The sequence below is a fragment of the Schistocerca americana genome, chromosome 1, assembly GCF_021461395.2.
Source record: "Schistocerca americana isolate TAMUIC-IGC-003095 chromosome 1, iqSchAmer2.1, whole genome shotgun sequence".
In the NCBI taxonomy this organism is placed as follows: domain Eukaryota; kingdom Metazoa; phylum Arthropoda; class Insecta; order Orthoptera; family Acrididae; genus Schistocerca; species Schistocerca americana.
In genome coordinates this window covers 163,554,789-163,570,973 of record NC_060119.1, presented here as the reverse complement: position 1 = coordinate 163,570,973, position 16,185 = coordinate 163,554,789, and the positions used below count along the sequence as shown (strand labels likewise).

General features: G+C 42.0%; 1 protein-coding gene across 1 annotated transcript in view; it reads left to right on the top strand.

The window, feature by feature from the left end:
- LOC124620897 (esterase FE4-like) overlaps positions 1-16,185 on the top strand; it is a 90,041-nt gene that overhangs the window by 66,300 nt on the left and 7,556 nt on the right. Inside the window, exon 9 of the mRNA XM_047147101.1 lies at positions 6,517-6,649. Within this exon, the coding sequence (XP_047003057.1) occupies positions 6,517-6,649 (133 nt within the window). The remainder of the gene's footprint in view (positions 1-6,516; positions 6,650-16,185) is intronic.

Here is a 16,185-nt window from a genome sequence, read left to right as displayed (position 1 = left end):
ACCGAGCTTAACGATTTGGTTAAGGATCTGGGCTCAACAAAAGAAAAAGCTGAATAGCTTGGCTCTAGATTAAAAGAAAAGAACTTACGGGCAGTTGGAACCAGCATCTACATGTATAGAAAGAGAGAGCAGCAATTTACCAAGTTTATTCAACAAGAAAGTGATTTAGCGTACTGCTCAGACATTCCCCATCTGATGAATGAGTTTGGTATTGAATACAAAAAGGAAGACTCGAGGCTGTTTATTGATTCATCCAAAACTGGTTTAAAGGCTGTTTTGTTACACAATGCTAACATGTATGCATCTATACCTGTTGGACATGGTGTACATATGAAAGAAAGCTATGAAAAACTAGAAATAGTGCTAAATAAAATAGGCTCATGGTTGCATGATATATGGGGATCTAAAATTAACATGAATGCTCTTTGGTCAGCATGGTGGCTTGACCAAATTTCCATGTTTCTTGTGTGAATGGGACAGTAGGGACAGGGATCAACACTGGTGCAGAAAGAACTGGCCTGTGAGAGTGTATTTACAACCTGGTGAGAAGAACATTCTATACAAAAACTTTGTAGATCCAAAAAACATACTCCTACCACCTCAACATACAAAGTTAGGCCTAATGAAACAGTTTTTAAAGGCTTTGCCTAAAGATGGACCATATTTTAAGTATCTCTGCCAAACGTTTCCACACCATTCAGAAGCTAAACTAGAAGAAGGCGTCTTTGTAGGATCTGACATTAGAAACTTGATGTTTGATGTTAACTTTGAATCCACAGTGACATTAAATGAGAAAGAAGCATGGGTATCATTCAAGCAAGTCGTTACAAAGTTCTTAGGACATGAAAAAGACCCAGGATATGTTTGTATTATAGCTACAATGTTAAAGAAGTTTAAAACTTTACGATGTTTAATGAGCTGGAAAGTTCAATTTTTGAGCAGTCACCTTGATTACTTCCAGGACAATGTGGGAGATGTTAGTGAGGAGCAAGGAGAGCGTTTTCACCAGGACATTAAAGTAATGGAAAAAGGCTACCAAGGCCGCTGGAACCCCATTATAATGGTGGGCTACTGTTGGTCACTTCACCGAGAAGTTCAGCAAGCGACTCATCGTAGAAAAAGCTACACAAGAAGCTTCAAAGAAAAAAAGAGAGAGAAAATGCAAACCAATTCCAGCTGACAAGTGAAACATCTGTTAACACATATCATTAAGTAGTTTACTGTAAATACAAACCATGGTTATGTTGTAACAAAGCATTTAATTAATTTCCACATTTACCGTATAGCATAGGATTTTTATACTATACAGTAAAAAGGATGGTTCTCGAAAACTATGTGTGATGCAACAAAACTAAGGGTAGATTTGGATTCAGCTCATAAAAATCTATAAAAATCAGCTATCAAAGTAAAAAAAGTTTTTAAAAAATAGGTTTTCTTTGGCCTGTGTAACATGAAGATGTGCTAACCGCGCGAGGCGCGTCATGATTAATAAACATTTGAAACAGAGACTGTTAGCTATTTTTGGAAGATGGTTTACCAAAATTCTAATGAAATATAATGAAAGTGAATAAAATATCTTATCTAAGAGAATTATTTCTCCATGTTAAAAATATTTTTTATTCAGTCGGCAACTTTAAAATACACGATAAATAATAATAGACCTAAAACTGAATCTTCAGGATTTCAGTATAACAAACCAATTTCGAGAACTTTCGCTTACCTACGTACTGTCATGAAATTACTGGAGGCAGATATTCACTTTTTTTTTTGGGTCATCAGTCTTCTGACTGGTCTGATGCGGCCCGCCGCGAATTCCTCTCCTGTGCCAACCTCTTCATCTCAGTGTAGCACTTGCAGCCTACGTCCTCAATTATTTGCCAGGTATATTCACATCTCTGTCTTCCTCTACAGTTTTTGCCTTCTACAGCTCCCTCTAGTAGCATTCCTTTCCACTCCGATTCTGCGCAGAACCTCCTCATTCCTTACCTTATCAGTCCACCTAATTTTCAACAATCGTCTGTAGCACCACATCTGAAATGCTTCGATTCTCTTCTGTACTGGTTTTCCCACAGTCCATGTTCCACCACCATAAATGCTGTACTCGACGTACATTCTCAGAAATTTCTTCCTCAAATTAAAGCCGATATTTGACATTAGCAGACTTCTCATGGCCAGGAATGACCTTTTTGCCATTGCTAGTCTGGTTTTCATGTCCTCCTTGCTCCGTCCGTCTCTCGTTATTTTACTGTCTAGGTAGCAGAATTCCTTAACTTCATCTACTTCGTGATCATCGATCCTGATATTAAGTTTCTCGCTGTTCTCATTTCTACTACTTCTCATTGCCTTTGCCTTTCTTCGATTTACTCTCAGTCCATACTCTGTACTCGTTTGACTGTTCATTCCATTCAGCAGATCATGTAATTCTTCTTCACTTTTACTCAGGATATCAAACTCATCAGCGGATCGTGTCATTGATATCCTTTCACCTTGAATTTTAATTCCACTCCTGAACCATTCATTTATTTCCATCATTGCTTCTTCGATGTACAGATTGAACAGTAGAGGGGAAAGACTATATGCGTGTCTTACACCCTTTTTAATACGAGCACTTGGTTCTTGGTCGTCCACTCTTATTATTGCCTCTTGGCTATTGTACATATTGTATAAGACCTGTCTCTCCCTATAGCTTAGCCCTATTTTTCACAGAATTTCGAGCATCTTGCACTATTTTAGATTGTCGATCGCTTTTGCCAGGTCGACAAATCCTATGAACGTATCTTGATTTTTCTTTAGTCTTGCTTCCATTATTAACCGCAACGTCAGAATTGCCTCGCTCGTGACTTTACCATTCCTAAAACCAAACTGATCGCCATCTAGCGCATCCTCAATTTTCTTTTCCATTCTTCTGTATGTCATTCTTGTCAGCAACTTGAATGCATTAGCTGTTAAACTGATTGTGCGATAGTTCTCGCATTTGTCAGCTATTGCCGTTTCGGCATTATGTGAATGATATTTTTCCAAAAATCAGATGGTATGTCGCTAGACTCATACATTCTACACACCAACGTGAATAGTCGTTTTGTTACCACTTCCCCCCAACGATTTTAGAAATTCTGGTGGAAGGTTATCTATCCCTTCTGCCTTATTTAATCTTAAGTTCTCCAAAGCTTTTTTAATTCTGATTCTAATACCGGGTCCCCTATTTTTTCTATTTTTCTAAATCGACTCCTGTTTATTCTTCTACCACTTCAGATAAATCTTCCTCCACATAGAGGCTTTCAATGTATTCTTTCCACCTCTCCGTTCTCTCGTTTGCATTTAACAGTGGAATTCCCGTTGCACTCTTAATGTTATCACCTTTGCATTTAATGTCACCGAAGATTGTTTTGACTTTCCTGTATACTAAGTCAGTCCTACCGACCATTCTTCGATTTCTTCAGATATTCATGCAACCATTTCGTCTTCGCTTCCCTGCGCTTGCTGTTTATTTCATTCCACAGATACTTGTATTTCTGTATTCCTGAGTCTCCGGCAACATTTTTGTACTTTCTCCTTTCATCGATCAGCTGAAGTATGTCTTCTGTTGCCCATGGTTTCTTCGCAGTTACCTTCTTTGTACCAATGTTTTCCTTCACAACTTCTGTTCTCGCCATTTTTAGGGATGTCCATTGATGTTCAACTGTACTGCCTACTGAACTATTCCTTATTGCTGTGTCTATAGCCTTAGAGAACTTCAAGAGTATCTCGTCATTCCGTAGTACTTCCGTATCCCATTTCTTTGGGTATTGTTTCTTCCCGACTAAGGTCTTAAACTTCAGTCTTCTCTTCATCACAACTACGTTGTGATCTGAGTCTATATGTGCTCTTGGGTACGCCTTACAATGCAGTATCTGATTTCAGAATCTCTCTCTGACCGTAATGTAATCTAACTGAAAGCTTCCTGTATCACCCGGCCTTTTCCAAGTAACCTCCTCCTCTAGTGATTCCTGAACAGAGTATCAACTATTACCAGCTGAAGTTTATTACAGAACTGAATTAATCTTTCTCCTCTCTCATTCCTTGTCCCAAGTCCATATTCTCCTCAAACTTTTCTTCTACTCCTTCCCCTACAGCTGCATTCCAGTCCCCCATGACTATTACATTTTCATATTCCTTTACATACTGCATTACCTTTCCAATATCCTCATCTACTTTCTCTATCTCTTCACCTTCAGCTACCGTCGTCGGCATGTATACCTGAACTACCGTTGTCGGTGTTGTTTTGCTGTCGATTCTGATAAGAATCACCCTATCACTGAACTGTTCACAGTAACACACTCTCTGCCATAACTAATCTGCCCTTCCTACTCTCGTTATACCATTTTCTGCTGCTGTTGGTATTACCCTATACTCTTCTGATCAGAAATCCTTGTCTTCTTTCCACTTCACTGACACCTACTATGTCTAGATTGAGCCTTTGCATTACCATTTTCAGTTTTTCTCGTTTCCCTACCACGCTCAGGCTTCCGATATTCCACATATATTGCATAAAATAGTTCATCAGCAATTACATATTTTTCATTCTTTTATACAAAAGCGTTAGCGATCATATAACTGCTCCACCAGCCCGATCCACTTCTCCCTGTCTGAGATTCAGTTGGCTGCCCTTATACGGCTATTCTCCGCAAGACATCTTATGGTGTCTGGCGGAGGGTACTTTGTGTAGCAGTGTGTCTTCCCTCCTTTCCTGTTCCACTCACCGATGGCAGCGGAGAGAGCCATTGCTGACCTCTTATGTCCCTAAATGTATCTTCATGGTCTTTTTGCGAAATGTGCGCACGAGGAAGCCACATTGTGGCTGACTCTTCTATGAACGTACGCTCTCAGAATTGTAGTAGGAGACTACACCGTGATCCACGATGCCTCTCTTGTAGCGTCTGCCATTGGATTTGGCTGAGCACCTTCGTGACGCTTTTACGCTTACAAAACGCAGCTCTGACGAAACTTTCTGCTCTCTTTTCTATCAGACATGTCTGGTAAGGGTCCCAGACTGGCCAACAGTACTCAGATAATGGTCGAAGGACGGTTTTGTTAGCTGCTACTCCTTTGTGGGTGGGCTACGCTTCCCTAGAATTCTTCCAGTAAATCTCACCCTCGCATCTGCCTTCCTTCTTCTTCTTCTTATTCTCCTTCTTTCAGCTAATCTTTCCTCAGACAGGCATCAACGAGAAATCCTCCCCATTTCTTGTCCTGAGCATCCTCCTTCATTTGCTTGGAATTTTTTCTTGTCTTCACATCCATTACCCCTCCAAACCTTCTTCTTCATCTCCCTCTTTTAACTGCTACTTTCACCTCCGTGATTCTACGCAGCAGACAATTCGTGCGCAATATGCGTCCCATACACGATGTTGACCTCTTCTGTATCATCCTCACAAAGTTTGTCTCCTCTCCTACCCTGTTCTACAACTCTTTTCTCATTGTCTGTTCATTTGATTTTCTCCATTCTTCTCTGTAATCACATTTCCGAATTTTATAAATAATTTTATTCTGTCTGTCAGACTGAACACGTTTCAGAACGATAAGACACCACACTCCACACAAAAAATTTGGCGAACCTCTTCCTATGTGTAATGGGGATGCTTTTGGTTGTTAGGAAACCTTTCACTTACCCGAGACCTTTAATTCCCATGGAGATTCTGTGTCCCACTTCCTCTTCCTCTATCGAGCTTCCCAAATAGTAGAATGACTGAAACCGATAGAAAACCATTCCAAATAGTGATGTATTAATCGTGTACTCTTCTTTTTCGATTCTCATCACTTTTGTCTTGACAGTGCTCAGCTTCATTCGAAACTCTTTAACTACACTTACAATATTCCCCAGCTCTTCCTCCGTTTCTGCTAGCATATTGATACCAGCATAGTACTTGATGGTTTTTATTCTTTTCCTCCAACTACAAGTCCATTTGATTTTTCCAAGGCTTCATTGATTAGCTCTTCGGCATATGTACTGGAAAGTGCTCGTGATATACAACGACCATTTCTCACACCTTTTCCAGTACTCATGTCTTCAGTTTCATCTTCTTCTTCTCCAACTACCACTTTCTGTCCCATATAGAGTTGCTTTATCATCCTTCTGTCTTTCCAATCTATCTCAATGTCTTTCAGAATCTTCAACAGCATACACCAATCAGTGCTGTCAAATGCTTTTTCGCAGTCGAAAAACCAAACATATCTTTCTCTGTTCACTTCCAAAAACCTTCCTGCGATTAGTCTGATGTCGTCGTTCCACTTTAAATCGTTCCGTAGACACGTATAATGGATGTGACTGCTTCCAGTTCTCCATACTTCTCATTACACAATAACGGATCTCTCCACATGTTTATGCTTGATACGTTACATTTGTTTATGCTGAGGCTTGACTGGCGATCCCTGTGCCAAACAATAAATGACAGTGTGACAGAGGCGTATGCCTTCATGGAGCCCTTATGTATCCACTCTAATTTTAGGGGGATTTACGAATGACTCATTTCGTTGCAGCAACCAGCCATGGGGCAGACTTGGCGTTCTTGTTCCGCATCGCCATGTATGGAGAACCGCCGGAGAAGGATTCCGAGGATGGAAAAATCGCCATGAAGATGACTCGCCTTTGGACCAACTTCGCCAAGACTGGGTGAGTTTTGGGATACACACTATCTACGTTTGCGTACAGTTAAATTCTGCTATGGGGCGCTAGTCACTTAGTTACATGTTCCACATATCATTTGAAGGAGTTTTTATCGCAATAATACGGAACTAGTCAGTTTAGAAGATATTTGACAGCACTGACTGGTGTATGCTGTTGAGGGTTTTGAAAGATACTGGGAGAGATTGGGAGGACAGAAGGCTGATAAAGCAACTCTACATGGGACAGAAAGTGGTAGTTACAATTCGTCCATGGAATAGAGACAGTTATCCAGAAGAAAGGATTTTACGTTAACTTTAAAACTTTCTTTGCTATCTGTCAAGCTTTCTGTGTTATTAGGCAAAGCATTAAAAATTTTTGTTGATGCATATTGAACACCTTTCTGAGCCGCTGACAGCGTTAATAATGAGTAATAGAGGCCATTTTAACAAATTTGTTCTATGTAGCCTTTTTGTCTGTTCCTTTGGTGCAAATTTTGCTGTTGATTTTAAACTAAGTTAGAGACTTGAAACTTTCAATATAGCTCAGAACTGGCTATGCAATTTTAACTCGCTTTCTTGGCTAGTGTATGGAGGAGGGTATTTTGTTTACAACTGCCATTTTACAATGAGCTAAAGACGTAACTTTCAACGTAACTCAGAACTCTGTGGCGATGCAAAATTAACCCGGTTTCGTTGCTGGTGTGTGGTGGAGTACTTTGTGCACCACTGCTATTTTCCCCTTTTCCTCTTCCATTTGCGAATGCCTCTGGGTGAGAACGGTTGCTGGTAAGTCCCCGTGTGAGCTCGACCTTCGAGATCATTCTGTGAAATAATCGTAGAAGAAAGAAATGTGCTGGTTGGCTCAGGTGAAGAGAAACTGAAATACTCCTGAAATTTACCACATGTCTTTGCGGGTCTCTGTTGTAATATCGAAATATTCGAAGTCGACTGAAAGATTTGACACACAAGACTAAACAGCAGAGAATAATTATTTAAATAGAAATCTTTTTAAAATGGATTAAAAGATATAAAATACTTACTCTTAGCCCCACAGTAATATGTACTTCTGAATTTTTAATAGCTATGATAATACTTTCAGAATTTAAAACGAAAAACGTGGCGTGCACGCTGTACCAAAGTGATGCATGAATAGTTCATCTCTCTAATGTTATCTGTTGCATGAGCTCCATATTCTCCGTTTTAAATTGTACAAGTATTTTCACAGCTATTAAAAATAGCACAAGCACAAATTTCCACTACTACTTTTTTTGTGGAATTAGGAATGTGTATTGGGTTAGGAGAAATTATTTTATAATTAATAGTCCGTTTTAAACATTTGTTGTGTTAAAAAAATTAATTTCATTAATTATTTTCTTTTAGAGTTGCAGATATGGGTCTCACTACTCTTCTCAGATTGTGATGTATTATTTATAACGTATTTCACTAAAACACACACACACACACACACACACACACACACACACACAGACACACAGACACACACACACACACACACACACACACACACACACACACACACCTCTGTAAGTTACGAAGTAATAGGCGAGCGAAATATTTATTGCGATAGGTCACCATAAGAAACGTTACAATGTCAGCGGAGTTATGAACGTAGTTTATAGTGTTATTCTCCAAAGAGTTACAGCAAAAAGATACAGTTTTCTAAATGGAACAATAGTTGTTTCTATCAAGCACTGCAATCAGTAACACGAGCTATTTATACATCAATTTAAATTACATTCATATCACTTTTAGTTTGGGAGCTACAACCCATCAAAGTTTCAGGGGCAGATACCACACGCTGTACATAATACATGGCTGTGTGGTAGGTGAGTGATGTTCTGGCGGTGGGAAGTTGATTTAAATGAGATGTTCAAATGTGTGTCCATGTTCCCGAACGCACAATGCAGTGCGCCTTCTAAAGGACCTGCGGACGAGATGTAACATCACCGGTGTCACGGAGCAACATGCGTCCTCGATGCGCCGTTTTACATCATCTGGGGATGTGGGATCAGTGGCATAAGCAGGATCCTTTAGATATCCCCGCAAAAAGAAATCTAATGGTGTTAAATCGCGCGACCTTGCGGGCCATGAATGAGAATCATGGCGCCCCAACCACCTTCCTGCAAACCTGTTGTTTAGTTCTTCCACAACAGCACGCACAGGATGGGCTGGGTGACCATTGTGCTGCATCCACATATGGACTCTCGCGTCTAGACACACATGTTCAAGGAGACCACCCAAACTGTCGGCTATAAACGCGCGATGTAACTCACCTATCAGTGTGCTTGGGTAGTAGTGTGGACCGATGATTTCATCCCCAAGGATTCCACACCATACATTACTAGACCACCTACGTTGACGGTCGACAGGTCGGACCAACCGAGGTTTGTCTGCGACTCAGTAATGCACGTTATGGCGATCCACTGCACCATAATTTGTGAACGTGGACTCATCAGAGAACATAAAAGCTTGTAAAGACTCCAGCGTGAAATTACGCATGGCCCATTCACAGAATGTAACTCTCGAACGGAAATCGTTCCCATGCAGCTCCTGAGTCAGTGACTGGTGAAACCTGTGGACGTGTACTATACGCCACACAGATGTGACACTGACACCAGCTACTGCAGCAACGGCTCGTAAGCTGACATGAGGATCGTGGTGTACTGCAGCTAAAACAAACACTTCCCTCTCCTCAAAAAATGGTTCAAATGGCTCTGAGCACCATGGGACTTAACTTCTGAGGTCATCAGTCCTCTAGAACTTGGAACTACTTAAACGTTACTTACCTAAAGGCATCAAACACATCCATGCCCGAGGCAGGATTCGAACCTGCGACCGTAGCGGTCACGCGGCCCTCTCCTCACTTCTTGCAGTTCTTCGTCTGCGGCGCATTACCAAGCTGCCTTTCTCCCGAAGTCGTTGTTCGGCACGTAAGAACGTAAGGGTTGCCGGAGCTCTACGCCTAGGATGTCTCACGGCGTGCGCCATGGCTGCTTGAGTGGCATCGTGTCGGCACTCGCCGAGCATCAGCAACATGTCAATGTACGCGTTGTTCGTTTATGCCATCTTCATCCGATGGCAGTAACTGTGGTTATATTGAGCTCCGTTTGTGTGCCTCGAACTGTAGGGTATGCGGCCGTGTGCGGCGACAGTCGGCAGTATAACAGCGCATCGAGGAAGATTCTCGCTCACTGACACCGGCAACATTACAACTCGGCCGCACCACATTGAGAAGGCGCATTACATTATGCGTAGCGTGTGTGGTATCTGCCCCTGAGACTTTGAAGGGTTATAGCTCATAAACTAAAAGTGATAGGAATGTAATTTAAACTGATGTATAAACAGCTGGTGTTACTGATTCCAGTGCATGATAGAAACAACTATTGTTCCATTTAAAAATGTATATCTTTTTGCTGTGACTCTTTGGATAATAACACAATAAACTAAGTTCATAGCTCCGCAGACAGTGTTACGTTTCTTTTGGTGACCTACCGCAATATATATGTCAGTCGCCTATTACTTCGTAACTTACAGAAGCAAACACATTAAGTGAAACGCCCTGTATATATAGTCCTAAGAGTCGGCAGGTGTATTCTCTGCGATGTTTCGGCAGCTATTTGCAATTTCATTTTTCCAGTGTGGAGTGGGAGTCGGCCCAAGCAAATACAGGTGATCTGGTCTTTGGTGTGACGGCCAGTGTCGTCGGAAAGCCCCGGTTTGTTTCCCGTTGCAAACAAAATGAATTACGTGCCCATCCGACAGAGCGATCCCAAATTAGTCTAGTGTGCTATCCGCTGGTATGAATTAACACTGACGTCACAACACGATGAATAACCAACACTGCAGCAGCGATAGGACTGCTCTGGCTCGCACTGACTGCTACCGCCGTGCAGCAGCGCTACTCCGCCGTTGCTGTAGTACTGGTTATTCTTTGTGTTTTACTATCCATGTTAATTTATTGCGACAACACGGATGTCGCACTAGAATAATGTGGGACCCGTCTGTCGAACTGACACATGATATTCAGTTTTGAAAATCATTTTGATTGTGATGGGAAACCAACGCCCTTTTATGTCTACAATGGGCGTCGCATGAAAGACGTGATGAGCAAAATTTGTTTGGGATGACTCCAACTACAAACTACAAAACCTAAATTACAAATATCTACCGATACATGAGAGACAATGCGCCTGACGACCCGCAGGAGATGCAGCTAGAATGCCGAACTCCTTGATAACGTATTATTAAGATCTGCAAAGTATATCAGAAGGTCAACTCATTTGTTTTCAGGAGCATCAATTATACGAATAGTAAAAGCAGCTGAACTTAGTTGTTTCAGCAGCTCAGTAATATGCTTCTCAGTACAAATCTTCATCAGTGGGACGAATGATCGCATAATCCCCCCTCTCCCCCCCCCCCCTTCTCCCCCCCCCCCCCTATGCACGCTATAGGTAGTCTAATATTCTCTTCGCGACTGCTACGCAAGTCTGACAGCGTTCAGTGATGTATTGTCTGTGGCATTCGTAATGTAGTAGCTTGCGTTCGTCTTTTAACAAGTTTTGTAGCGCAAATCGTTGTCGAAAAGACGACAGGAGGTGTTTAATTGTTTAGTTTTTACTTATTGTTTTCATTCGAATTTTAGTAGTAGAATGGAGTATGCCTGTTGTGTGGAGGTGATTTAGAAGCTTGCCCCAATTTGCGAACAACTGAAGACACAACTGGCCACGTTCAGGCATCTATCGGCTGCTGCCTCGGGTTGTGGCATCATTGGGGAAAATGGGGCTCCGTGAGCACCTGAAGTGACGCTTGTTTCGCCCATGGGCTCTGCTGCCGATATACCTCACAGCGTACACGACACAGGGGAACCACGCTCTCCCTAGGGTGAGTGGCAGGGGCTGTAACACAGTATGAGATTTTCACTCTGCAGCGGAGTGTGCGCTGATATGAAACTTCCTGGCAGATTCTAACTGTGTGCTGGGCCGAGACTCGAACTCGGGACCTTTGCCTTTCGCGGGCAAGTGCTCTACCAACTGACCCAAGCACGACTCACGCCCCGTCCTCACAGCTGCCAGTACCTCGTCTCCTACCTTCCAGACTTTACAGAAGCTCTCCTGCGAACCTTGCAGAACTCCTGAAAGAAAGGATATTGCGGAGCACTTGCCCGCGAAAGGCAAAGGTCCCTAGTTCGAGTCTCGGCCCGGCACAAAGTTTTAATCTACCACTAAGTTTCAGGCTGTAACCCGTTCGCGTCGATCGAGGCGGAGGGCGAATGTATGGACTCGCCGTCCGGACTCACCCATTCATCCTACAAGCGGCTGGTCCTTCAGCAGTGTCTGAATAGGCACTCGGTGGAAGGAATTTACTAGTTATCGGGAGGTCAAATATCTGGCACGCTATGGAGCGCTCAGGGTATTAGGGTCCATCGCTAGAAGCCGTATGTGCACTTGGAACGTCTACTGCATATCCTCACCCGAGATGTGGAGGCGATCCTGCCCGCGGCTGTCGAGGATGCAGGGTACAGTCATGAGCGAGTTTTAGCTCATGTTTCAACCAGTGGCCTTTGTGATACAGGTTCTGAGGCCATCCTCAGTTCGTATGAGCGTCTGGAGGAAGTGGTAAGGACCATTGGCCTTGCTCGTGTAATGAAAGCAGAGTTTACAAATTGCAGCATCGTACCCCGTTTTGTTCTCTCGTTCTTTGTAGAGCTCCACCCCTTCGTTTAACCGCCTAAACAAAGATATTCATTTCCTGCTGCCTCTTCCTGTCCCCCTGCCTCTGTCTGTACCTCTTAACTGAAATTAACTTGGTCGCCAGCCTTACTATAAAAATTTCACCCCGTGAATCAGATGCCTCTCTAACTGTCTGAAGATCCCTCGTCGATTCCTGGATCAGTGAACTTCAGTGGATATCAAAGTCGGGAGACTGGAAACTATGAGTAAAATTAGGCCAACACCTCTTCCGTTCATACAAAAAATATGGCGCATATGAACAAGAAATGAAAACGCAGCCGAAAACACATAAAAAGGAAAAAAAAACTGTTAAAATGAACATGCCAATATAAAGTAAGTATGAAGGAGGTGTATTATATTTTCCTATTGACATCTCGATACCTTTACACACTTTAATGTGTAGGGTTTAACTTAGCCTCAATAACATTATGAAATAGTGCCCTGCAAGTTAGTCACTCTAATCGAAAACTACGAGCCCTCCAGTCTGCTAATGAGCAAAATACCTTCCTCCCATCCGTAATTATAGCAAATTGCATTCGGAACTTCACCTTTCACTGCGAAAGCTGCGTCTCTTCACGTTCCAGTGCTCCATGTAGGACTGCCAAACTCTTATTTCGTGTTGCTCTCACGCTATTCCTCTCTCGGCGCTCACGATTCACGCTTGCGGCCGCCAAAACCAAATTAATACCGACTGCCGGCACCCCCCACCCCCATGCTCCCTCACTGGAACACACCTTTCACCTTCTTACTCCTTTAACTGGTTCTCACTTGACGATCCCTGAAACTCAGTCTCCAACAGTTTTCTGCTGACTAGTTGATCCCTAACCAGCACTCCATATGAGTAAACTAATTGCAAATTTACCTGTTGTTGCTCGTACTTCAGGTAACTGGGCTATGCTTGGCTCTGTCTGAAAATGACTAGCTCGATAATGTTGTAGGGTCAAGCTGCACACGTCCCCGAGAAGCTAACTTGCTCCAAATAATTGGTTATAGCAGTGGTCCTGCAGTGAAATAGTCTGCCGGCCGCTGCGGCCGAGCGGTTCTAGGCGTTTTAGTCTGAAACCACGCTCCTGCTACAGTCGCAGGTTCGAATCCTACCTCGGGCATGGATGTGTGTTATGTGCTTAGGTTAGTTCGGCTTAAGTAATTCTAAGCCTAGGGGACTGATGACCTCAGATGTTAAGTCCCATAGCACTTAGAGCCATTTGATTATTTTAGTAAAATAGTCAATGCACTGTCTACATTTACCAATTAATAAAATAAACAGACATATTAAACGAAGAGAAGTGAATTTTATTCTAACGTCTGCAATTGACATAGATGATAGAGAATTATGTTGAAAAATGTATGTTCAGAAAGTACATTTCAAATAAATGGAAAGTGGTCCTACGATATGCAATAGGCAGAAAATAGCTTTATCGAATGCAGTAAAGTTGTGTTGAGAGGGTTACGAGAATGGTCGCACAGTACCCAAGCTATATAGTTATCAAAACTAAGTACATTCGCCAACTCAAAATAATTCACGGTTCAATATAACAGATTGCACAATAAGAGACTAGAGAAAATTAATAGAAGCTCATTCTGTGTCTATTTTCAATTAAGTAATGCAGTCGCGAAAAGCTCTGCACTGGAGCACATTCAGATCTCGCAAAAACTAAGTCCTTCCAGAAGTTGAAGTGTGGTAGTGGCCATTCACTGCGCAGAATCTATCACCCACTCGACCGAAGAGATGCACTTTATCACAGGCAGGTTTGCCTTCTTCAAGAACAAACTTAAGAATGGCCAGAATCGCTTCCTTGAGCTCACCACCCGAAAGAAGTCTTTCCACTTCACCCACTGGTGTCTCGCCACTCTCTGCTTCTCCATTCGCTGAAGGCCGTCTCCATCAAAACACATCTTTCTTAAGTTCTACTTATGTGATTTGGCTCAACTTGGAGACTTTCTGCACTAAACTAACATACTAAAACAATATTTAAACGAAGAAATGTACACTCTCAGCTCATTTTCAATTAATATAAATAAGTTATTTCTAAATAAGGCAGCATTCTTGACAGTGCACTCTCATTAAATGACAACACACTGTTGGTATTATTGTTTAAACAATTATTTATGCCCCTTTAAGGTATCTTCTCCTGTCACTCTTTACAAAAGTGGTGTCAGCCAAACCATGCAACTGACCACTTCTTAAATTACCATAATTTCGTACTAGGAATTGAATTGAACCGTTAAATAAATATCTGTCAAAACTAGTAATGTATATAGTAAGTACAATCACAAGTGCAACAAAATATGATGTATTTATCCTGCATTCAGTTGATATGTAACTGTGGAAAATACGATGTTCTGACAGGCGTTTACATAATGAAAAATATACAAATATATAAAAAATCCATAAATAAATTAGATAAAGATGATTGGCTTTCAGGGAAGATACCTATAGCGCAATTCTACTGTCCAAGACAAGATTTGTTCAAATTTAAAAGCTGTCAATTCCAATCTTCACTGCGAAAATGTTTAGTATCTGTAAATTATTAACTTTTGTAATTTTAAAGATATTGAAAATATCATTGTTCCATTGAAAGTGCCCCATTTTTCTGAGCTCGCAGATGTATTCAGGTCGCATTTTTTATGTATCTGTGATTTATTGTCGAATTGCTAAGAGCAGTAAGCAGCCATATTTCAGACTGTCTGATGCTGGTGCATCACTGGTCCTCTTAAGCAAGCGACCACTGTCCAAATTCGCCGGTCTGGGTTTTACCTGCTTCCTGTTACTCGCTCCACATCTCTGTACCTGGGACTGGCTAGTTTTCAATTGCACACACGAATTCACCTCCCCTCCTGCCAACTCTATGCAGCCAAACTGCTCGCCCTCATATGCGAAACGCTACGCTCGCCTCTCGTGCTGTCTCCCACTATTTTGATGGCCACTCAGGGATGACTCACCAAAACAGCTGTCGTCCAGGCACTTTATAACTATATAAATAAAAAAAAAACACTTTGCAGCTATATACCCAACTCCAGCTGGCGTTCACAAATAGCCCCCGAGTTTCCAGAGACGCTACGTTCCAGAACTGCTCCAGGTATCGTATACCCAAACATTGCCATGGACGGATTTACTTTATTGCAACCTATAGTCCTAAGACTTTTGAATCTGAGCAGGTTAGATACATCTGTCTTCTGACTATGTGGCTGCACAATTCACACATTTCACCTGGAACCACTAGCCAGAAAGGTGTTATTTCCCCTGCGGTCGAGATGTGGCCAGAATCCATAGCAGATTTCTCCGTTTGCGCTTAACTCTGCAATGACTGACACTAAGTTAAACATTCCCACAAGGTCCCCCTAAATGTAGGATCACACATAGTTTTGTCCTGCCTAATTCTATGGTGGTCTTTCAAATTCAGGAGGTGCTTTGCGTGAAAAATGCGGAGTGGCCTTTTGTAGCCACTTCTTGGTGTTCGGAAACGGCACCCATTCGTACCGTAGTGCGTACTCTTACTCCCACACTGCACTTAGTAAATAATATGGATTATCATAATTGTCTGCCTCAAGCAGATTGTTGGTGCGTTTTCCGAATCATTCTCACCACAATACCTCGTCGTCTCCACACGTTAACTGTGATAATTAGTTTGACCTTTTGATATATGCGAGGCTTTTGGAGATGAAATATCGGTTGCCCTTTGCACCTTAGAGGTATTAGTGGTCGGGGAGAGCGTTGTACATGGGAAACTTTTCAGACTTTCACTTTTAGCCACCTCTGAAATATTAGTTCAATAATTTTTTTATTTCAGTT